A 16,443-nucleotide genomic window follows, 5' to 3' on the forward strand; every position below is an offset into this window, starting at 1 on the left:
TAAGACATAGCTCTGTTTTTAAGGTACATCCAATCGTTTGTGTTTTTTTAATGTGGAGAGACACTGTTCAATGCAGTCATGGAGGAGAGGCCTTGTTGTAATTAAAAAAACATACTCAGCTTTCTCTGTGTGGTTTCATATATTTTTAAATCAAAGATTCCCTTAAAATGCTAGACTCTGAACTACCTGACCTTCAAAAGAATGGAACCACTTAGATCAGATTTTTCCTCTGAAAACAGAGCTGGGACCATATAGCTACACTTACTGTTAGATCCGTACATTTTGTAAATGCTTGACTGTGTAGGGCATTTGCATTCAACCGTTTTACTCACTGCTCAGTAGTCAAGTGTTGCTAAGACTAAGCAGTGAACACAGGGGCTGTTCTGTCCTGTCTCTTACTCTCTTAGGCCTCCACCCTTGCCCCTCTAGAAGAATACCTTTCTCACGTTAAACTGAGCGCATGAAGCCAAAGCAACTTCCTTCCTTTTTCCCTTACAGTCTTCCTGTTTTCATCATACCCACTCCATTCAGTTTCACACTCATTCTGAAGAACAGCATGCATTTATCTCTCATGAGGCTAACCCTTTATTTGCCCTGGGACCCCATTCCTTCTTATCTCCGCAAAGACCTGACCCCATCAGTTATTCCATCTTGCAGGGCATTTCCAGTCCCCTTTTTCCTCAGGCATTTTTCAAGTGCCCAGGATGTGAAGTGCAGTAGACCCTAGGGATTCTTTCTCATGGATGAGGCAGATATTAGTAACTAGTTTTGCCTACAATGCAGGAGACTCGGGTTCAATCCCTGGGTTGGGAAGATCTCCTGGCGAAGGAAATGGCAACCCACTCTAGTATTCTTGCCTGGAGAATCCCATGGACAGAGGAGCCTGGTGGGCTGCAGTCCATGGGGTTGCAAAGAGTCGGACACGACTGAGCGACATCACTTCAGAATACGCTAGGGTGAAGACTGTCACTGAGATTCTGGAGGTGCATGGATGAGCAGCAAAACTATGCCTATGTGCATGCAAATTTTGTAACGGAAGGCTTCAGAAAGGAGGTTTCTTTACTGAATGAGGAATTGGCCAGCTGAGGGAGTAGCATGTTAGGAAAAGGGAACAAAGGCCAAGTACAGATCTAGAGGCAGTGTTGCACACCATGTGAAAGCAACATTGATCTTTGGTCGTTTGTTTACGCAATAAAACTTTATTAAATGCCTGCTCTGTGCCAGGCACTGTGCTAGGCTGTGAATATAGAATGATGAGTAAAGCCAGATAAAGTCATTGCCTGCTTTGTAGTTTGCAGACTAATGGAGAAAACAGATGTTAATAAATAATACATAAATATGTCATTGCAAAGTGTGACAAAGGTGAAGCAGGGGGAAAATGGTGCTCTTTTAAAGACAGGAAATATGACAGTTTAGACTGCGGGAGGGCAGGATTAAGGAAAGCCTCTTTGAGGAATTGATACTGAATTGAGGTCTAAAAGAGTGTGAGTTTGCAGGCAAAAAGAAAATGTGGAGCAGCAGCCCTGTGACAGGAAAAACCCAGCAAATTCCAGTGTGGATGAAGCATAATGAGGGAGTGGTAGGGTCACATGAGATGTCCATATGAAGAGATGAGAGGGGCTTGGATTGAGGCAGTAACAAAGATAAGAGAAAAAAAGAATAAATGCACACAATAAATACAAAGAAATCCATATCAAGATAAATCACAATGGAAGTGAAGAACACTGAAGGCAGAAGAGTTTAAAAGATGTCGTCTATGGAGGATTGACTATTACCAGGACTGTGGACCTCTCAGTATTAACAATGGAAGCCAGAAGACAGCGGGCTGTTTTCTAGAGAAAATGGCTGTCAACCTGGAATTATTTGCTCGTTTTAAAAAACATCTTAAAAAACAGAAGTGAAATAAAAACTTCTTGTGTCTAAGTGCTGTCTTTCCTTATTGCTATCCTTCTTTTTCCTCAAGTAGACTCTAAAATTTTGGAGGGCAGAGGGTTTGTCATACAATTTGTAAATATACGTTTACTTTCCCCCCTCAAAAGTGGAAAGAGTGAGCAAGAGAGAAATACATTCAGTTCAGTCACTCAGTCGTGTCCAACTCTTTGCGACCCCATGAATCGCAGCACGCCAGGCCTCCCTGTCCATCACCAACTCCCAGAGTTCACTCAGACTCACGTCCATCAAGTCCGTGATGTCATCCAGCCATCTCATCCTGGGTCGTCCCCTTCTCCTCCTGCCCCCAATCTCTCCCAGCATCAGAGTCTTTTCCAATGAGTCAACTCTTCACATGAGGTGGCCAAAGTACTGGAGCTTCAACTTTAGTATCATTCCTTCCAAAGAACAACCAGGGTTGATCTCCTTCAGAATGGACTGGTTGGATTGCAAGGAGATCTTCTTGTGGTTGGAGTCTTCTCCAACACCACAGTTCCAACGCATCAATTTTTCGGTGCTCAGCTTTCTTCACAGTCCAACTCTCACATCTGTACATGACCACAGGAAAAACCATAGCCTTGACTAGATGGACCTTAGTCGGCAAAGTAATGTCTCTGCTTTTGAATATGCTATCTAGGTTGGTCATAACTTTTCTTCCAAGGAGTAAGCGTCTTTTAATTTCATGGCTGCAGTCACCATCTGCAGTGATTTTGGAGCCCAAAAAATAAAGTCTGACACTGTTTCTACTGTTTCCCCATCTATTTCCCATGAAGTGATGGGACCAGATGCCATGATCTTCGTTTTCTGAGTGTTGAACTTTAAGCCAACTTTTTCACTCTCTTTTACTTTCATCAAGAGGCTTTTTAGTTCCTCTTCACTTTCTGCCATTGTCATCTGCATATCTGAGGTTATTGATATTTCTCCCAGCAATCTTGATTCCAGCTTGTGTTTCTTCCAGTCCAGCGTTTCTCATGATGTACACTGCATAGAAGTTAAATAAGCAGGGGGACAATATACAGCCTTGACGTCCTGCTTTTCCTATTTGGAACCAGTCTGTTGTTCCATGTCCAGTTCTAACTGTTGCTTCCTGACCTGCATACAGATTTCGCAAGAGGCAGGTCAGGTGGTCTGGTATTCCCATCTCTTTTAGAATTTTCCACAGTTTATTGTGATCCACACAGTCAAAGGCTTTGGCATAGTCAATAAAGCAGAAATAGATGTTTTTCTGGAACTCTCTTGCTTTTTCCATGATCCAGCAGATGGTGGCAATTTGATCTCTGGTTCCTCTGCCTTTTATAAAACCAGCTTGAACATCAGGGAATTCACGGTTCACGTACTGCTGAAGCCTGGCTTGGAGAATTTTGAGCATTACGTTACTAGCATGTGAGATGAGTGCAATTGTGCGGTAGTTTGAACTTTCTTTTGTATTGCCTTTTTTTGGGATTGGAATGAAAACTGACCTTTTCCAGTCCTGTGGCCACTGCTGAGTTTTCCAAATTTGCTGGCATATTGAGTGCAGCGGTTTCACAGCATCGTCTTTCAGGATTTGAAACAGCTCAATTAGTCTGAATATATAAACATCTTATCAGTGGCTATTTTATGATGGTAATTTTTTTTCTTTTAGCTTATCAGTCAGTTTTTTTTTTTTTTTTTAGTTGGTAAAGCAGCCAAGTGTTACACTTGCTCAGCTATACCTGGTATACTTCATCATACTGAGGTCAGTAGTAATCAGTATGTGCATGTAAGTGGTAGAATTATGGTTTGACCCAAATGTGTTTGACTGTAAAGCCTGTGCTCATGGGGCAGAAAAGGGAGATTAAGAATAAGTGGAGACAAACCACTCTTTTGAGAAGTTTGGTGAAAAGATGAGAAAAGCGTAGTTAAATTCTACAACTGTGCAGCCCAGCATCACTGTACTGTCTTCCAGTTTGCCACCTTCCTTTCATATTTTCTCTCAAAAAACTAAAGCCTCCCAGATTGGTAAAATGAAAATTAAATGGCTCCCTTTCCCCCTGCCCTGACTTTCCCTGTATTCTTCTGGGACAGATTGTAAGCAGAGCAGATACTGCTGAGAGTCACTGTCTGTGCATATTGTTTTATACAAACTGGACCACATTATTCATATTATTCTGTACATCTTTTCCAGAAACATTACTTAGACATTACTTTTATGTCACTGTGTATAGATCCTACTATACATCAGCCTTTCCAAGCTTTAACCTGTATACAGTAGGACTTACTATTACTTAAAAATCTCCCATCCTTTTACATCGTTCTTTGAATTAGTTCATATTCTTCAGTCTAGTAGTTAAGATCTTGCAGGATGAAACCAACTTAATATTTCAACTTGATCTTCCACTATCTTGCACTTGCCCCAAGCCCTAGCCAGCTTCACTGCTTGTTGATGATCCTTTGTATCTTTCTTAATGTCGTTTCTTATGACTAAAATTTCTGTGTTGCTCCTCATCTCTTTCTGTTTCTTGCTATCCTTCCTTAAAGCTCAAGTAGACTTTAAGATTCTTGGGGGCAGGGAGTGTCTTATTTCAGCATTATGTATCCACTAGCTTTTATAATTCATGGCTTATAGTCAATGTTCAGTGAATGTTCGTTTATTTAAGTGATTTATTCAGCTGATTTTTCAAAGGTGAAGTGAGTCTGGTTAACTTCTTCTTCTCACCCCATCCTGCTGGTTGCCTTTTCTGGTCTCAACCTAACAGTACTGTCTTCCACCTTTAAATTACGAAAGCACTTTGTATTGTTTGTGTCATTACCAGCGTCCTCTTTATAGTTATTTTAATAGGTTGTAAGCTCCTTAATGACAAGAACTGTGTTTGCTTAGTTTTTAATTCTTTTAGTGACTGGCATAATGCCTGTATACAGTGAGCACTCAGGAAATGTTAATTGGATAGAACTGAGTTAAATTGGAGAGGGGGTGGCAAACAAAAGTCTGGAATTTGTACTTTCTAGGGAGTCAGTGATCATTCTGCTGTACGTCTCCAAGCCTCTGGAATGTTTGAGTGCTGATAAGCCTTTAAAGTAAGTGCAGATTCAAGACATTAATAACTGGCTTCTGTTTTCAAACACACAGTTCTGTCAAAATGATAAAGCTGCTTAAAAATAATTTATTTTTCTCACAGCAACTCTATGTTATTTTTAATTCGCTTATGAGAATGCAAAGGCATAGAGAAGCTTTGTGACTCTTTCATAATCAACCAGGAAAAGGATCAGTGAAGTAGGAATTGAAAGACTATACTGTTAGAAATATACTGACGTACTGTCAAATGTAGTATCCGTGACAGCAGCCTGAAATTTAGCGTGTGTTTCTAAGCACCCTTAAGTTCTTTTAGGAGATCTCCAAAGATTTGTCATCTGTGAATTCATGCATACATACCTGCAACAGCTATTCATCGAGCACTGATGATTTGTCAGTTAGGCATTAACTTGGGTGCCAGTTAATCCTTGGGTGCCAGGATAAGGCAGTGAATAAGATAAAGAACCAGCTTCATGGAGTGCACAGTTAATTGATAGCAGAGCAGCACTGGCTGCCAGGAGCCTTGGAGTCCCTTTCTCTCTGTCATGACTGAGCACCTCGACCTGTCTGCTTCATTTCCTCTTGTCTAAAATGAGCAGGTTACGGTAGGACATTTTAAAGGACTTCAGTCTCTTCAAGGTTCTGAGTCTGTAAGTTTGGCAGGAGTCTTAATTTTCCAGAAAGACAAAGCTGGAAACTGGACTCTTTCATTTGATCAATTTAATTTCCCTCCTCTAGTATTAACATGCTCACTTGTTTCTCTCCGTCTGAGCTCCCTATCCACTTCTTTAATAGGCAAGAAGGAACAGGGAGGCATCATTCTGTTGTGATTTGAAATTGAGGGGAATTTTGCAGTGCTTGATTATGTTTAGACTTGTTGCAATATTTTCAAATATTTTACAGTTTATGAGGTGGTGTTAATCAGAAACTTTAGACATGATAATGTAGGTCCTGGCTTGGAGAGCCACATGCACAGTTAATTAAGTCAATTAACTGCAAAATCAAATTATGTGCATTGTGAATATATTTTATTTTCCCTTTAGGAATGTAGGAACAAAGTCATTTTCTTGAATCAGTCCTCTTTCTCCATCCTTATCAATGTATTATTGGTTAACCCTTTTGGTTAAAATACTGGTTTAAATACTTGAGAAAAGTATTTTATATCATGGGGAAATACTCAGTGTATATTGAATAAGCAGGTTATGGAAAACTGTTTCGTCTTTTTAAAATTGATGTATGTCTGTAGCAAAAGACTTAAAAATTATCTGACCCCCAAATAAGTGTTTTATCTGTGGATGGTAAAGTTTTTTTTCTTTTTCTCCTTTTCTGCACTTTCCATTGTGTTTTATAACTAGTGTATTATTTTTGTAATCAGAAAAAGATTAAGACAACTATGCGAGGAAGCACAGCATCTGTTTTAACTTGCTGCCATGCCTTTAGTTTTCTCCTCGTGTATCTTGCTTCTCACCTGGCTTTCTTAGGCCTGCCGAGACTGCAGCTGCCCTGCCTGACACACAGGAGCCTTCATAGCCTGCTTCTGCCTGTCTGTTTCATCGCTGCCCTTCTCTCTCCACAGAATTTCTCATGATCTGGGAGTATGGTTTATTCTTTGATATACACTCTTTCAGTTGTTCAGGACAAAAATTCTTTTAGAATCATTATCTTCGACTCCTGACTGCAATGTATTAGAAAGGCCACCAGCCCCTCACCACCTGCACTGGTGCCACGCCCGCCACCTGGGTTGCGACAGCCTCTGGGCTGCCTTCCTGCTTCCTTCCTTGCCCACCACTATCTGTCCTCTATAGGGCCGTGAGATGTTTCCTTTTAAATGTCAGTCAGATTATGTCCTTCTTATGCTGAAAACTCTGCAAAAGCTCATTACCTCACCTGGACTAAAAGACAACTCCTTACAGAGGCCTACAGAGCCTTAGGGAAGCCCACGTGACCTGGTCCTCCCGCCTCATCACCTCTCCGCACAGCTTCATTCCATACACTGACTTCTTACTGTTCCTCTGTCATGCCATGCTGCCTCAGATGACTCTGTCTGCTGTTCCCTTTCTCTGAAATGCTGTTCTCTTAGGTCTATGCTCAAGTGTCACTTTTATCAGGGAAGCCATCCCCGATCACCGTGTCTAAAATAGTACACTCACCATCAGACCCTTTCTCCTCTCTCTCCCATTTCGTTTTATTCATGGTGCTTAGCACCACCTGATATCTTGTTCAGTTCAGTTCAGTTGCTCAGTCGTGCCCAACTCTTTGCGACCCCATGAATCGCAGAATGCCAGGCCTCCCTGTCCATCACCATCTCCCGGAATTCACTCAAACTCACGTCCATCGAGTCGATGATGCCATCTAGCCATCTCATCCTCTGTCATCCCCTTCTCCTCCTGCCCCCAATCCCTCCCAGCATCAGAGTCTTTTCCAGTGAGTCAACTCTTCACATGAGGTGGCCAAAGTACTGGAGCTTCAGCTTTAGTATCATTCCTTCCAAAGAACAACCAGGGCTGATCTCCTTTAGGATGGACTGGTTGGATCTCCTTGCAGTCCAAGGGACTCTCAAGAGTCTTCTCCAACACCACAGTTCAAAAGCATCAATTCTTCGGCGCTCAGCTTTCTTCACAGTCCAACTCTCACATCCGTACGTGACCACAGGAAAAACCATAGCCTTGACTAGATGGACCTTAGTCGGCAAAGTAATGTCTCTGCTTTTGAATATGCTATCTAGGTTGGTCATAACTTTTCTTCCAAGGAGTACGCGTCTTTTAATTTCATGGCTGCAGTCACCATCTGCAGTGATTTTGGAGCCCAAAAAATAAAGTCTGACACTGTTTCTACTGTTTCCCCATCTATTTCCCATGAAGTGATGGGACCAGATGCCATGATCTTCGTTTTCTGAGTGTTGAGCTTTAAGCCAACTTTTTCACTCTCTTTTACTTTCATCAAGAGGCTTTTTAGTTCCTCTTCACTTTCTGCCATTGTCATCTGCATATCTGAGGTTATTGATATTTCTCCCGGCAATCTTGATTCCAGCTTGTGTTTCTTCCAGTCCAGCGTTTCTCATGATGTACTCTGCATAGAAGTTACATAAGCAGGGTGACAATATACAGCCTTGACGTACTGCTTTTCCTATTTGGAACCAGTCTGTTGTTCCATGTCCAGTTCTAACTGTTGCTTCCTGACCTGCATACAGGTTTCTCAAGAGGCAGGTCAGGTGGTCTGGTATTCCCGTCTCTTTCAGAATTTTCCACAGTTTATTGTGATCCATACAGTCAAAGGCTTTGGCAGAGTTAATAAAGCAGAAATAGATGTTTTTCTGGAACTCTCTTGCTTTTTCCATGATCCAGCAGATGTTGGCAATTTGATCTCTGGTTCCTCTGCCTTTTTTAAAACCAGCTTGAACATCTGAAGTTCACGGTTCACGTACTGCTGAAGCCTGGCTTGAAGAATTTTGAGCATTACTTTACTAGCATGTGAGATGAGTGCAATTGTGTGGTAGTTTGAGCATTCTTTGGCATTGCCTTTCTTTGGGATTGGAATGAAAACTAACCTTTTGCAGTCCTGTGGCCACTGCTGAGTTTTCCAAATTTGCTGGCATATTGAGTGCAGCACTTTCACAGCATCATCTTTTCAGGATTTGAAATAGCTCAACTGGAATTCTATCACCTCTACTAGCTTTGTTTGTAGTGATGCTTTCTAAGGCCCACTTGACTTCACATTCCAGGATGTCTGGCTCTAGGTGAGTGATCACACCATCGTGATTATCTTGGTTGTGAATATCTTTTTTGTACGGTTCTTCTGTGTATTCTTGCCACCTCTTCTCAATATCTTCTGCTTCTGTTAGGTCCCTACCATTTCTGTCCTTTATTGAGTCAATCTTTGCATGAAATGTTCCCTCGGTATCTCTAATTTTCTTGAAGAGATGTCTAGTGTTTCCCATTCTGTTGTTTTCCTCTATTTCTTTACATTGATCGCTGAGGCAGGCTTTCTTATCTCTCCTTGCTATTCTTTGGAACTCTGCATTCAGATGCTTATATCTTTTCTTTTCTCCTTTGCTTTTCACTTCTCTTCTTTTCACAGCTATTTGTAAGTCCTCCTCAGACAGCCATTTTGCTTTTTTGCATTTCTTTTTCATGGGGATGGTCTTGATCCCTGTCTCCTGTACAATGTCATGAACCTCCATCCATAGTTCATCAGGCACTCTATCTATCAGCTCTAGGCCGTTAAATCTATTTCTCACTTCCACTGTATAATCATAAGGGATTTGATTTAGGTCATACCTGAATGGTCTAGTGGTTTTCCCTACTTTCTTCAATTTACGTCTGAATTTGGCAATAAGGAGCTCATGATCTGAGCCACAGTCAGCTCCCGGTCTTGCTTGGCTTACTTGTTTTTGACGTCTTGTGCATGTTTGTTTATTGTTTGTCTCCTTCCACGAGGATGTAAGCCACTCTAGGGCAGGGACTTTCTCCGCTCATCTCTGTGTTCCTATCACCTATGACACACCAGCCCTTCTTGTCTCATTTGAGATCTTGTTCTGTCAATCCCCTCTCCTGCTTAAGCTTTCATCTTCCTTCTCTGTTGGATAGTTTTCTTGTTGTCAGTAAGCATTTTCAACTCTTTCTCCTCATTGAAAGCAAACGCAAATAACCTGTCCTTGATTCTTTATCTAGTTACCAAGGCAATAAGTTTTTTCCTTCCTTGTAAGTTTCTTGAGTTTATGTGCCCGTATCCCTTCCCTGTCTTGCTGGCCTCTCCCTTGGTCCTCTGCAGTAAGGCTTTTATTGCCAGTATGCCAGTGAAACTGCTCTAGCAAATAATGTTATGATTTTAGGAAATAAGTAGGCATCTTTTGCTCCTTTCTTACTTTTCTATAGCATTGTACTATACAGAGTATTCTTCCCTTCCCACCCCGCCCCCACCTTTTGTAATTCTTTCAGCCTTTCTGAAGTTTTCCTTTTCTTGTTCCTCATCCTTATTGTTTTAATTCAAATTTATTTTTTTAATTGAAGGATAATTGCTTTACAGAATTTTGTTGTTTTCTGTCAAACCTCAACATGAATCAGCCATAGGTATACATATGTCCCCTCTTTTTTGAACCTCACTCCCATCTCCCACCCCATCCCACCCATCTAGGGAGATACAGAGCCCCTGTTTGAGTTTCCCGAGCCATACAGCAAATTCCCGTTGGCTATCTGTTTTACATATGGTAATGTAAGTTTCTGTGTTACTCTCTCCATACATCTTATCCTCTCCTCCCCTCTCCCCATGTCCATCAGTCTGTTCTGCATGTCTGTTTCCATTGCTGCCCTGCAAATAAATTCTTCAGTACCATTTTTCTAGATTTTGTATATATGTATTAGAATACGATATTTATTGTTCTCTTTCTGACTCACTTCACTCTGTATAATAGGCTCTAGGTTCATCTGCCTCATTAGAACTGCCTCAAATGCCTTCCTTTTTATGGCTGAGTAATATTCCATTGTGTTTATGTACCACAACTTCTTTATCCATTCATCTGTCAGTGGACATCTAGGTTGCTTCCATGTTCCAGCTGTTGTAAATAGTGCTTCACTGAACAATGGGATACACGTGTCTTTTTCAGTTTTGGTTTCCTCAGGATACATGCTTAGGAGTGGGATTGCTGGGTCATGTAGTGGCTTTATTCCTAGTTTTTTAAGGAATCTCCATAGCATCTTCCATAGTGACTGTATCAATTTACATTCCCACCAACAGTGCAAGAGTGTTCCCTTTTCTCCAGACCCTCTCCAGCATTTATTGTTTGTAGACTTTTTGATGATGGCCATTCAGACTGGTGTGAGGTGATATCTCACTGTAGTTTTGATTTGTCTTTCTCTAATGGCAGGTGTGCTGCGATTCATGGGGTCGCAAAGAGTCGGACACGACTGAGCGACTGAACTGAACTAAACTGAATAGTGAGCGATGCTGAGCATCTTTTCATGTGGTTGTTAGCCATCTGTATGTCTTCTTGAAGAAATGTCTGTTTAGGTCTTTTTCCCGTTTTTTGATTGGCTTGTTTTTCTGGCATTGAGTTGTATGAGCTGCTTGTATATTTTGGAAGTTAATCCTTTGTCAGTTGTTTCATTTGCTATTTTTTTTCCCATTCTGGGGGTTCTCTTTTCACCTTGCTTATAGTTTCCTTTGCTGTGCAAAAGCTTTTGAGTTTAATCAGGTCCTGCTTGTTTACTTTTGTTTTTATTTCCATTCCTCTAGGAGGTGGGTCATAGAGGATCTTGCTTTGATTTATGTCATCGAGTGTTCTGTCTGTGTTTTCCTCTCAGAGTTTTATAGTTTCTGGTCTTACATTTAGGTCTTTAATCCATTTTGTGTTTATCTTTGTGTATGGTGTTAGGAAGTGTTCTAATTTCATTCTTTTATATGTAGCTGTCCCGTTTTCCCAGCACCATTTATTGAAGAGGCTGTCTTTGCCCCATTGTGTATTCGTGTCTCCTTTGTCAAAAATAAGGTACCCATGGATGCATGGGTTCATTTCTGGGCTTTCTATCTTGTTCCATTGGTCTATATCTCTGTTTTTGTGCCAGTACCATACTGTCTTGATGACTGTAGCTTTGTAGTATAATCTGAAGTCAGGAAGGTTGATTCCTCCAGCTCCATTCTTCTTTCTCAAGACTGCTTTGGCTATTCAGGGTCTTTTGTGTTTCCATATGAATTGTGAAATTTTTTGTTCTAGTTCTTTGAAAAATGCCAGTGATAATTTGCTAGGGATCACACTGAATCTGTAGATTGCATTTGGTAGTATAGTCATTTTCACAGTATTGATTCTTCCTACCCATGAACATGGAATATCTCTCTATCTGTTTATGTCATCTTTGATTTCTTTCATCATTGTCTTATAATTTCCTGTGTATAGTTCTTTTTGTCTCCTTAGGTAAGTTTATTCCTAGATATTTAATTCTTTTTGTTGCATACGTGAATGGAATTGATTCCTTAATTTCTCTTTCTGGTTTTTCACTGTTAGTATATAGAAATGTAAGTAATTTCTGTGTATTGTTTTTGTATCCTGCAACTTTGCTAAAATTCTAGTAATTTTCCAGTCATCCTTATTGATTGTCCTTGTGGGTTCCTTTCGGCCCCTTACATAGGAATGTCCCATAAGGTCTCTGTTCTTAGCTGTCTTCTTGCTCTGACTCCTCCTCACCCTGTGGTTGCATCTTTCCCACACTTTTAACTACTGTTTTTGCACTGATGACTCCCAAGTCTGTCCTTCACCCAGATTTTTCTCTTGAGCCTCAGGCTTGTTATTTCCATCTCTCTCCTGGACATGTCCCACTAGATACACAGTGCCACACATGCAGAAGTGTACACACTGTCAACCCTGTCTCCACCACTTCCCACCTTGGTCAGCGACACACCCAGTCATTCATTTAAGGTGTGCTCTGGGGAGTGGCTCTCTGCTGCTTCCTCTCCTGTGACACTGTTGTGTCTGCGGGTCCCAGCTTCTCTCTCACAAGCTCTTTTTTGAGTATTAATACATGACCCTGTCTCTGTTCTCCCTGTCCCTGCCATAGATTAGATGCTCCTTCCTTTCTCCTTTATATTGTGGTCCTCTGAAGCCAGACTGCATGGGTTCTCATTTTGGATATATCACTTATTAGTTATGTGACTTTGGCCAAATTTTATAACTTCTCTATGCCTCAGTTTCCTCATTGGTAAAACAGAGATAATTTATCATGAAGATTAAATGATTTAAGAGATACAGAGTGCTTAGAATAGTGCCTGACACATCATGTTTGTGATTATTTCTATTATTAATACCACCTAGCTGACCTCGGTACCATTGGTCCCTTCCCTTCTGAAGCATTTTCCAGTCTTCCACAGTGTGAGATTAATGAATGGACATCTGACAGCATCATTCCCTTTTAAAAAATTTCCATGGCTTCCCATTCTCCAACCACTTGCTTACATTCAGTTCATCTCCACTGTCCTTTTTCGATCACTTGTTACAGTTATATTATGTAATTAGTAGTTTTCAAGGTAAGCTGTGGTCTTGCATGCCTTGGCATCTTTGCATGCTATTTCTCCTGCTTAATGTGTCCTTCCTTCCCTGGTTTTATCTGCAAACCTTTAATGATCTTTCAAGACCATGCTTATTTTATTTTTTAACATTCAGTTCTCAGTTCTTAATCAGTCAAATGCATGAGTTAACCAATCATAGTAAGTAGTTACAGAAAGTGTAGTACAGTGGTGCTCTGGCAGATACAAGACAGATACGCTGTTGAGGAGCAGACAGTCCAGTGGGGGAACAAGACAGACAAGCATGAAACATTAAGGGGCTATCCTTGGGAAGATTAAGTACAGCCTACTTAGTGGGGTAGCATTTCAGAGAAGAGCAGACCCTTTGCTCATGGATACCGAGGGGTGGTTGTGTTAGGTACTTAGAAAGACTTCGTGGAAAAGTGGGATTTTAACTGGGCTTGGAAGGATACTAAAATCTGTATAGATGGAGGGAAGAGGAAGTGGGCGTGTGGGGCCCAGGTAACAGAAGGCACAGAGGCGGCAGTTGGAAGCTGCTCAGTGGAGGAGGCCTGCTAGGAAAGTGTGCATGTCAAGGAGTATGAGGATGTGAGGCCGCCCCAGCAAATGCTGTGGCAGGCGGCAGGGAGTCACGGGGTCTGCAGAGCAGGAAGCATCCTTGGGTTCTGGTATGTCCTATGCCAAACTGTACTGAGGCAAAAGGAAAACTCAGTAATACTGATCCTGCCTTTATTCAGAAATGTGGTATTTTGTTCATCATGAGTTTTTTTGCATTAGTTTTGAGTTTTAAAACTATTTCATTAAAGCCTTATTTGTCTCTTTTATAAAAAAAAAAATTAGTTCTTGTGATTACTGCATTTTTTGGCACATCCGTAAATTGTGTGCCTCAGGCAAGTATCTCACTTACCTCACTCTCGTCCCAGCCCTGTGTTCTGTTTCTGGAGGTCAGTGGTGAGGGTATGGATATTTATTTTATTATTATTAATTACAGCTTGTTGTTGTTGTTCAGTTGTTCAGTCATATCTGACTCTTTTAAGACTCCATGGACTGCAGCACACCAGGCTTCCCTGTCCTTCAGCATCTCCCGGAGCTTGCTCAAACTTGTGTCCATTGAGTCGGTGATGCCATTCAGCTATCTCATCCTCTGTCATCCGCTTCTCCCCCTGCCTTCAATCTTTCCCAGCATCAGGGTCTTTTCTAATGAGTCAGCTCTTTGTATCAGGTGGCTTACTCATGTTTAAATATTTTTGGTTAGTAGATGACATTTAATAAAAACAATTAAGATAAAGAAGTTAGAATTATAAAAATATTAATTTGGAACTTTGGAGCCTGAAAAACATGAAAAGGAAAAGAATTCTTTGTGCTTCTGAGTTAATCTCTACGGGAGGATAACCCCCTCTTGCTTCAGTGTATGAGTGCAAGCAGAAAATGGTTGTTTTGCCCACGTTCTGTAACTGAGAAATAGGGGTACCAGAGGCTGCTGAACTTGTGGATATAGGCATTGGGCAACTCAGCTGTTGCAACCAGAGATTCTGCCCCATGTCCTCAGGAAAACTCCCACAAGTGGGCCATGCAAGGTGAGCTTGACCCACATCTCACATAAAACAGACCCATCCAGCCTGCTCAGATAGAAGCCACTCACTGGGCCACAGTGTTTTACCACAGGCCATGTGCATCCCAGGTGGCACAGTGGTAGAGAATCCACCTGCCAACGTAGGAGACGCAAGAGACTCAGGTTCAATCTTTGGGTCTGGAAGATCCCCTAGAATAGGAAATGGCAACCCACTCTAGTATTCTTGCCTGAGGAGCAAGGTGGCCTGGTGGCCTACAGTCCATGGGGTCGCAAAGAATTGGACATGAGTGAGCACACACACGTGGCCCAAGAAACAGTGGAAGATTCACAAACCCTCCAGATGTCTCAGGGCCACTTGCATCTGGGAAAAGAGGTGGTGTGTGATACAAAGAGCATTACTAGTATGTACACCTAACATGTAAAAGCTAAAATAAGTGAAATCTGTTGTTCATTAGTACACTGGTGACGAATGAAAGATTTTGAGCCAGAAAAGTTAGAGTGCAGTACAAATCTTAAAAAACACCCCAAGGGAAAAGTGGAAAGGAACACGCTGCTCTCTGTGCTCATGGCCAGGTGTGCCGTTCTGTCACTTGATGCAGACCCCCCCCCCGTCAACACCTGTGTTCAAAGAGAACCTCACCAGGCCCAGGGTGGACGTTCGGGCACAATATGTGAAAACCACAGGCTGAACTTCACCATCAGATAAGTGGGAGGTCACATAAGGTGGCTGTTTTCTGAATACTCCAACCAAGATCTGCGCCACCACACCCTTGCTGGAATAGTGACCCCTTCTCAGTGGCACAACTGGCAAAGTTCTTCAGAATTGAAGGGGAGATAAAGAGTTTTTCAGACAAACAAAAAATGAAGGAGTTCATCACCACTAGACCAGCCTTATAAGAAGTGTTAAAGGGAGTCCTTTAAGCTGCTGATCAGAACACCTGAACAAAGGGAAAAATTCTTGTGCAAGAATCGTTTCTGGTGGAGGTATTGGAATGAACAGCCATCATCAAGACAGAACTCATCCACTACAGAGCCCCAGTGCTGAGAGCCAGCTGGAGTCCCTTTGGAGCATCAGTCATGGTGCCTGTGGATTTTCCTGCAGTCGTCTTCATTGGTACCACACTTCTGCCCCTTGGATGTAGTGGCCAGGGCTGCCAGGATCTTCACAGTGCATGTTCCTTCCCAGTGAGCAAATGTCTTATTCGAGTTGTGGCAGACCTCACTTGATCCTGGCAGAAACACATCAGTCATGGTAGCTTTTGGTTATGTGACTGGATTGACCTCTAAAGCTCTTTCAGGCAGCTCTCTGTTGAACCTGGCTGCTTGCACCAGATTTCCAAGATGATAAACTTCCATGTTCCTTCAAGACCATGCTTAAGCCTCCTGTGAAAACCTGGTCCCTCCAAATACAGTTGGTCACTCTCTTAACATTCACCATGATGTTCTACAGTTGTTTGCAGGCCTGTTACCCACACAAAACTGTGCATTTCATGATGGTAGGGACTGCAGCCTCTCTTTTGAGGGCCTTGTGCAGTAATTGGGTCAGAGCAGATGCTCTGTAAATGTTGACTTTGTAATCAGGGTTCAGGAGTTTACTAAGGTTTCTGTGCTTTTTTCTTCAATTTCCGCAGGCTGCAGGAATTGGTTGATCGAGTGCTGGAACGTTTTCAGGCATCTGGACTAATAGTGAAAGAGTGGAATAATGTGAAACTCCATGCTACAGTCATGAATACTCTGTTCAGGAAAGACCCCAATGGTAAGTGCTCCATAGAACCACAGTACAGTTTGTGACCAGTAAGGTCTAATGATATCCCTGGGGTTTGAAGAGAATGGGCTATCAAAGGATCTCTGACATATCTTTTTTATATCCATTATCTTGTTTTGATGAGTACAGTGG

The 16,443-nt window shown here is 41.8% G+C and overlaps 1 protein-coding gene across 1 annotated transcript in view; it reads left to right on the plus strand.

Annotated features, from left to right (window-relative positions):
• ASCC1 (activating signal cointegrator 1 complex subunit 1) overlaps window positions 1-16,443 on the plus strand; it is a 109,832-nt gene that overhangs the window by 59,203 nt on the left and 34,186 nt on the right. Inside the window, exon 8 of the mRNA XM_068981828.1 lies at window positions 16,178-16,302. Within this exon, the coding sequence (XP_068837929.1) occupies window positions 16,178-16,302 (125 nt within the window). The remainder of the gene's footprint in view (window positions 1-16,177; window positions 16,303-16,443) is intronic.

Source organism: Capricornis sumatraensis, chromosome 10 (genome assembly GCF_032405125.1).
Source record: "Capricornis sumatraensis isolate serow.1 chromosome 10, serow.2, whole genome shotgun sequence".
NCBI lineage: Eukaryota > Metazoa > Chordata > Mammalia > Artiodactyla > Bovidae > Capricornis > Capricornis sumatraensis.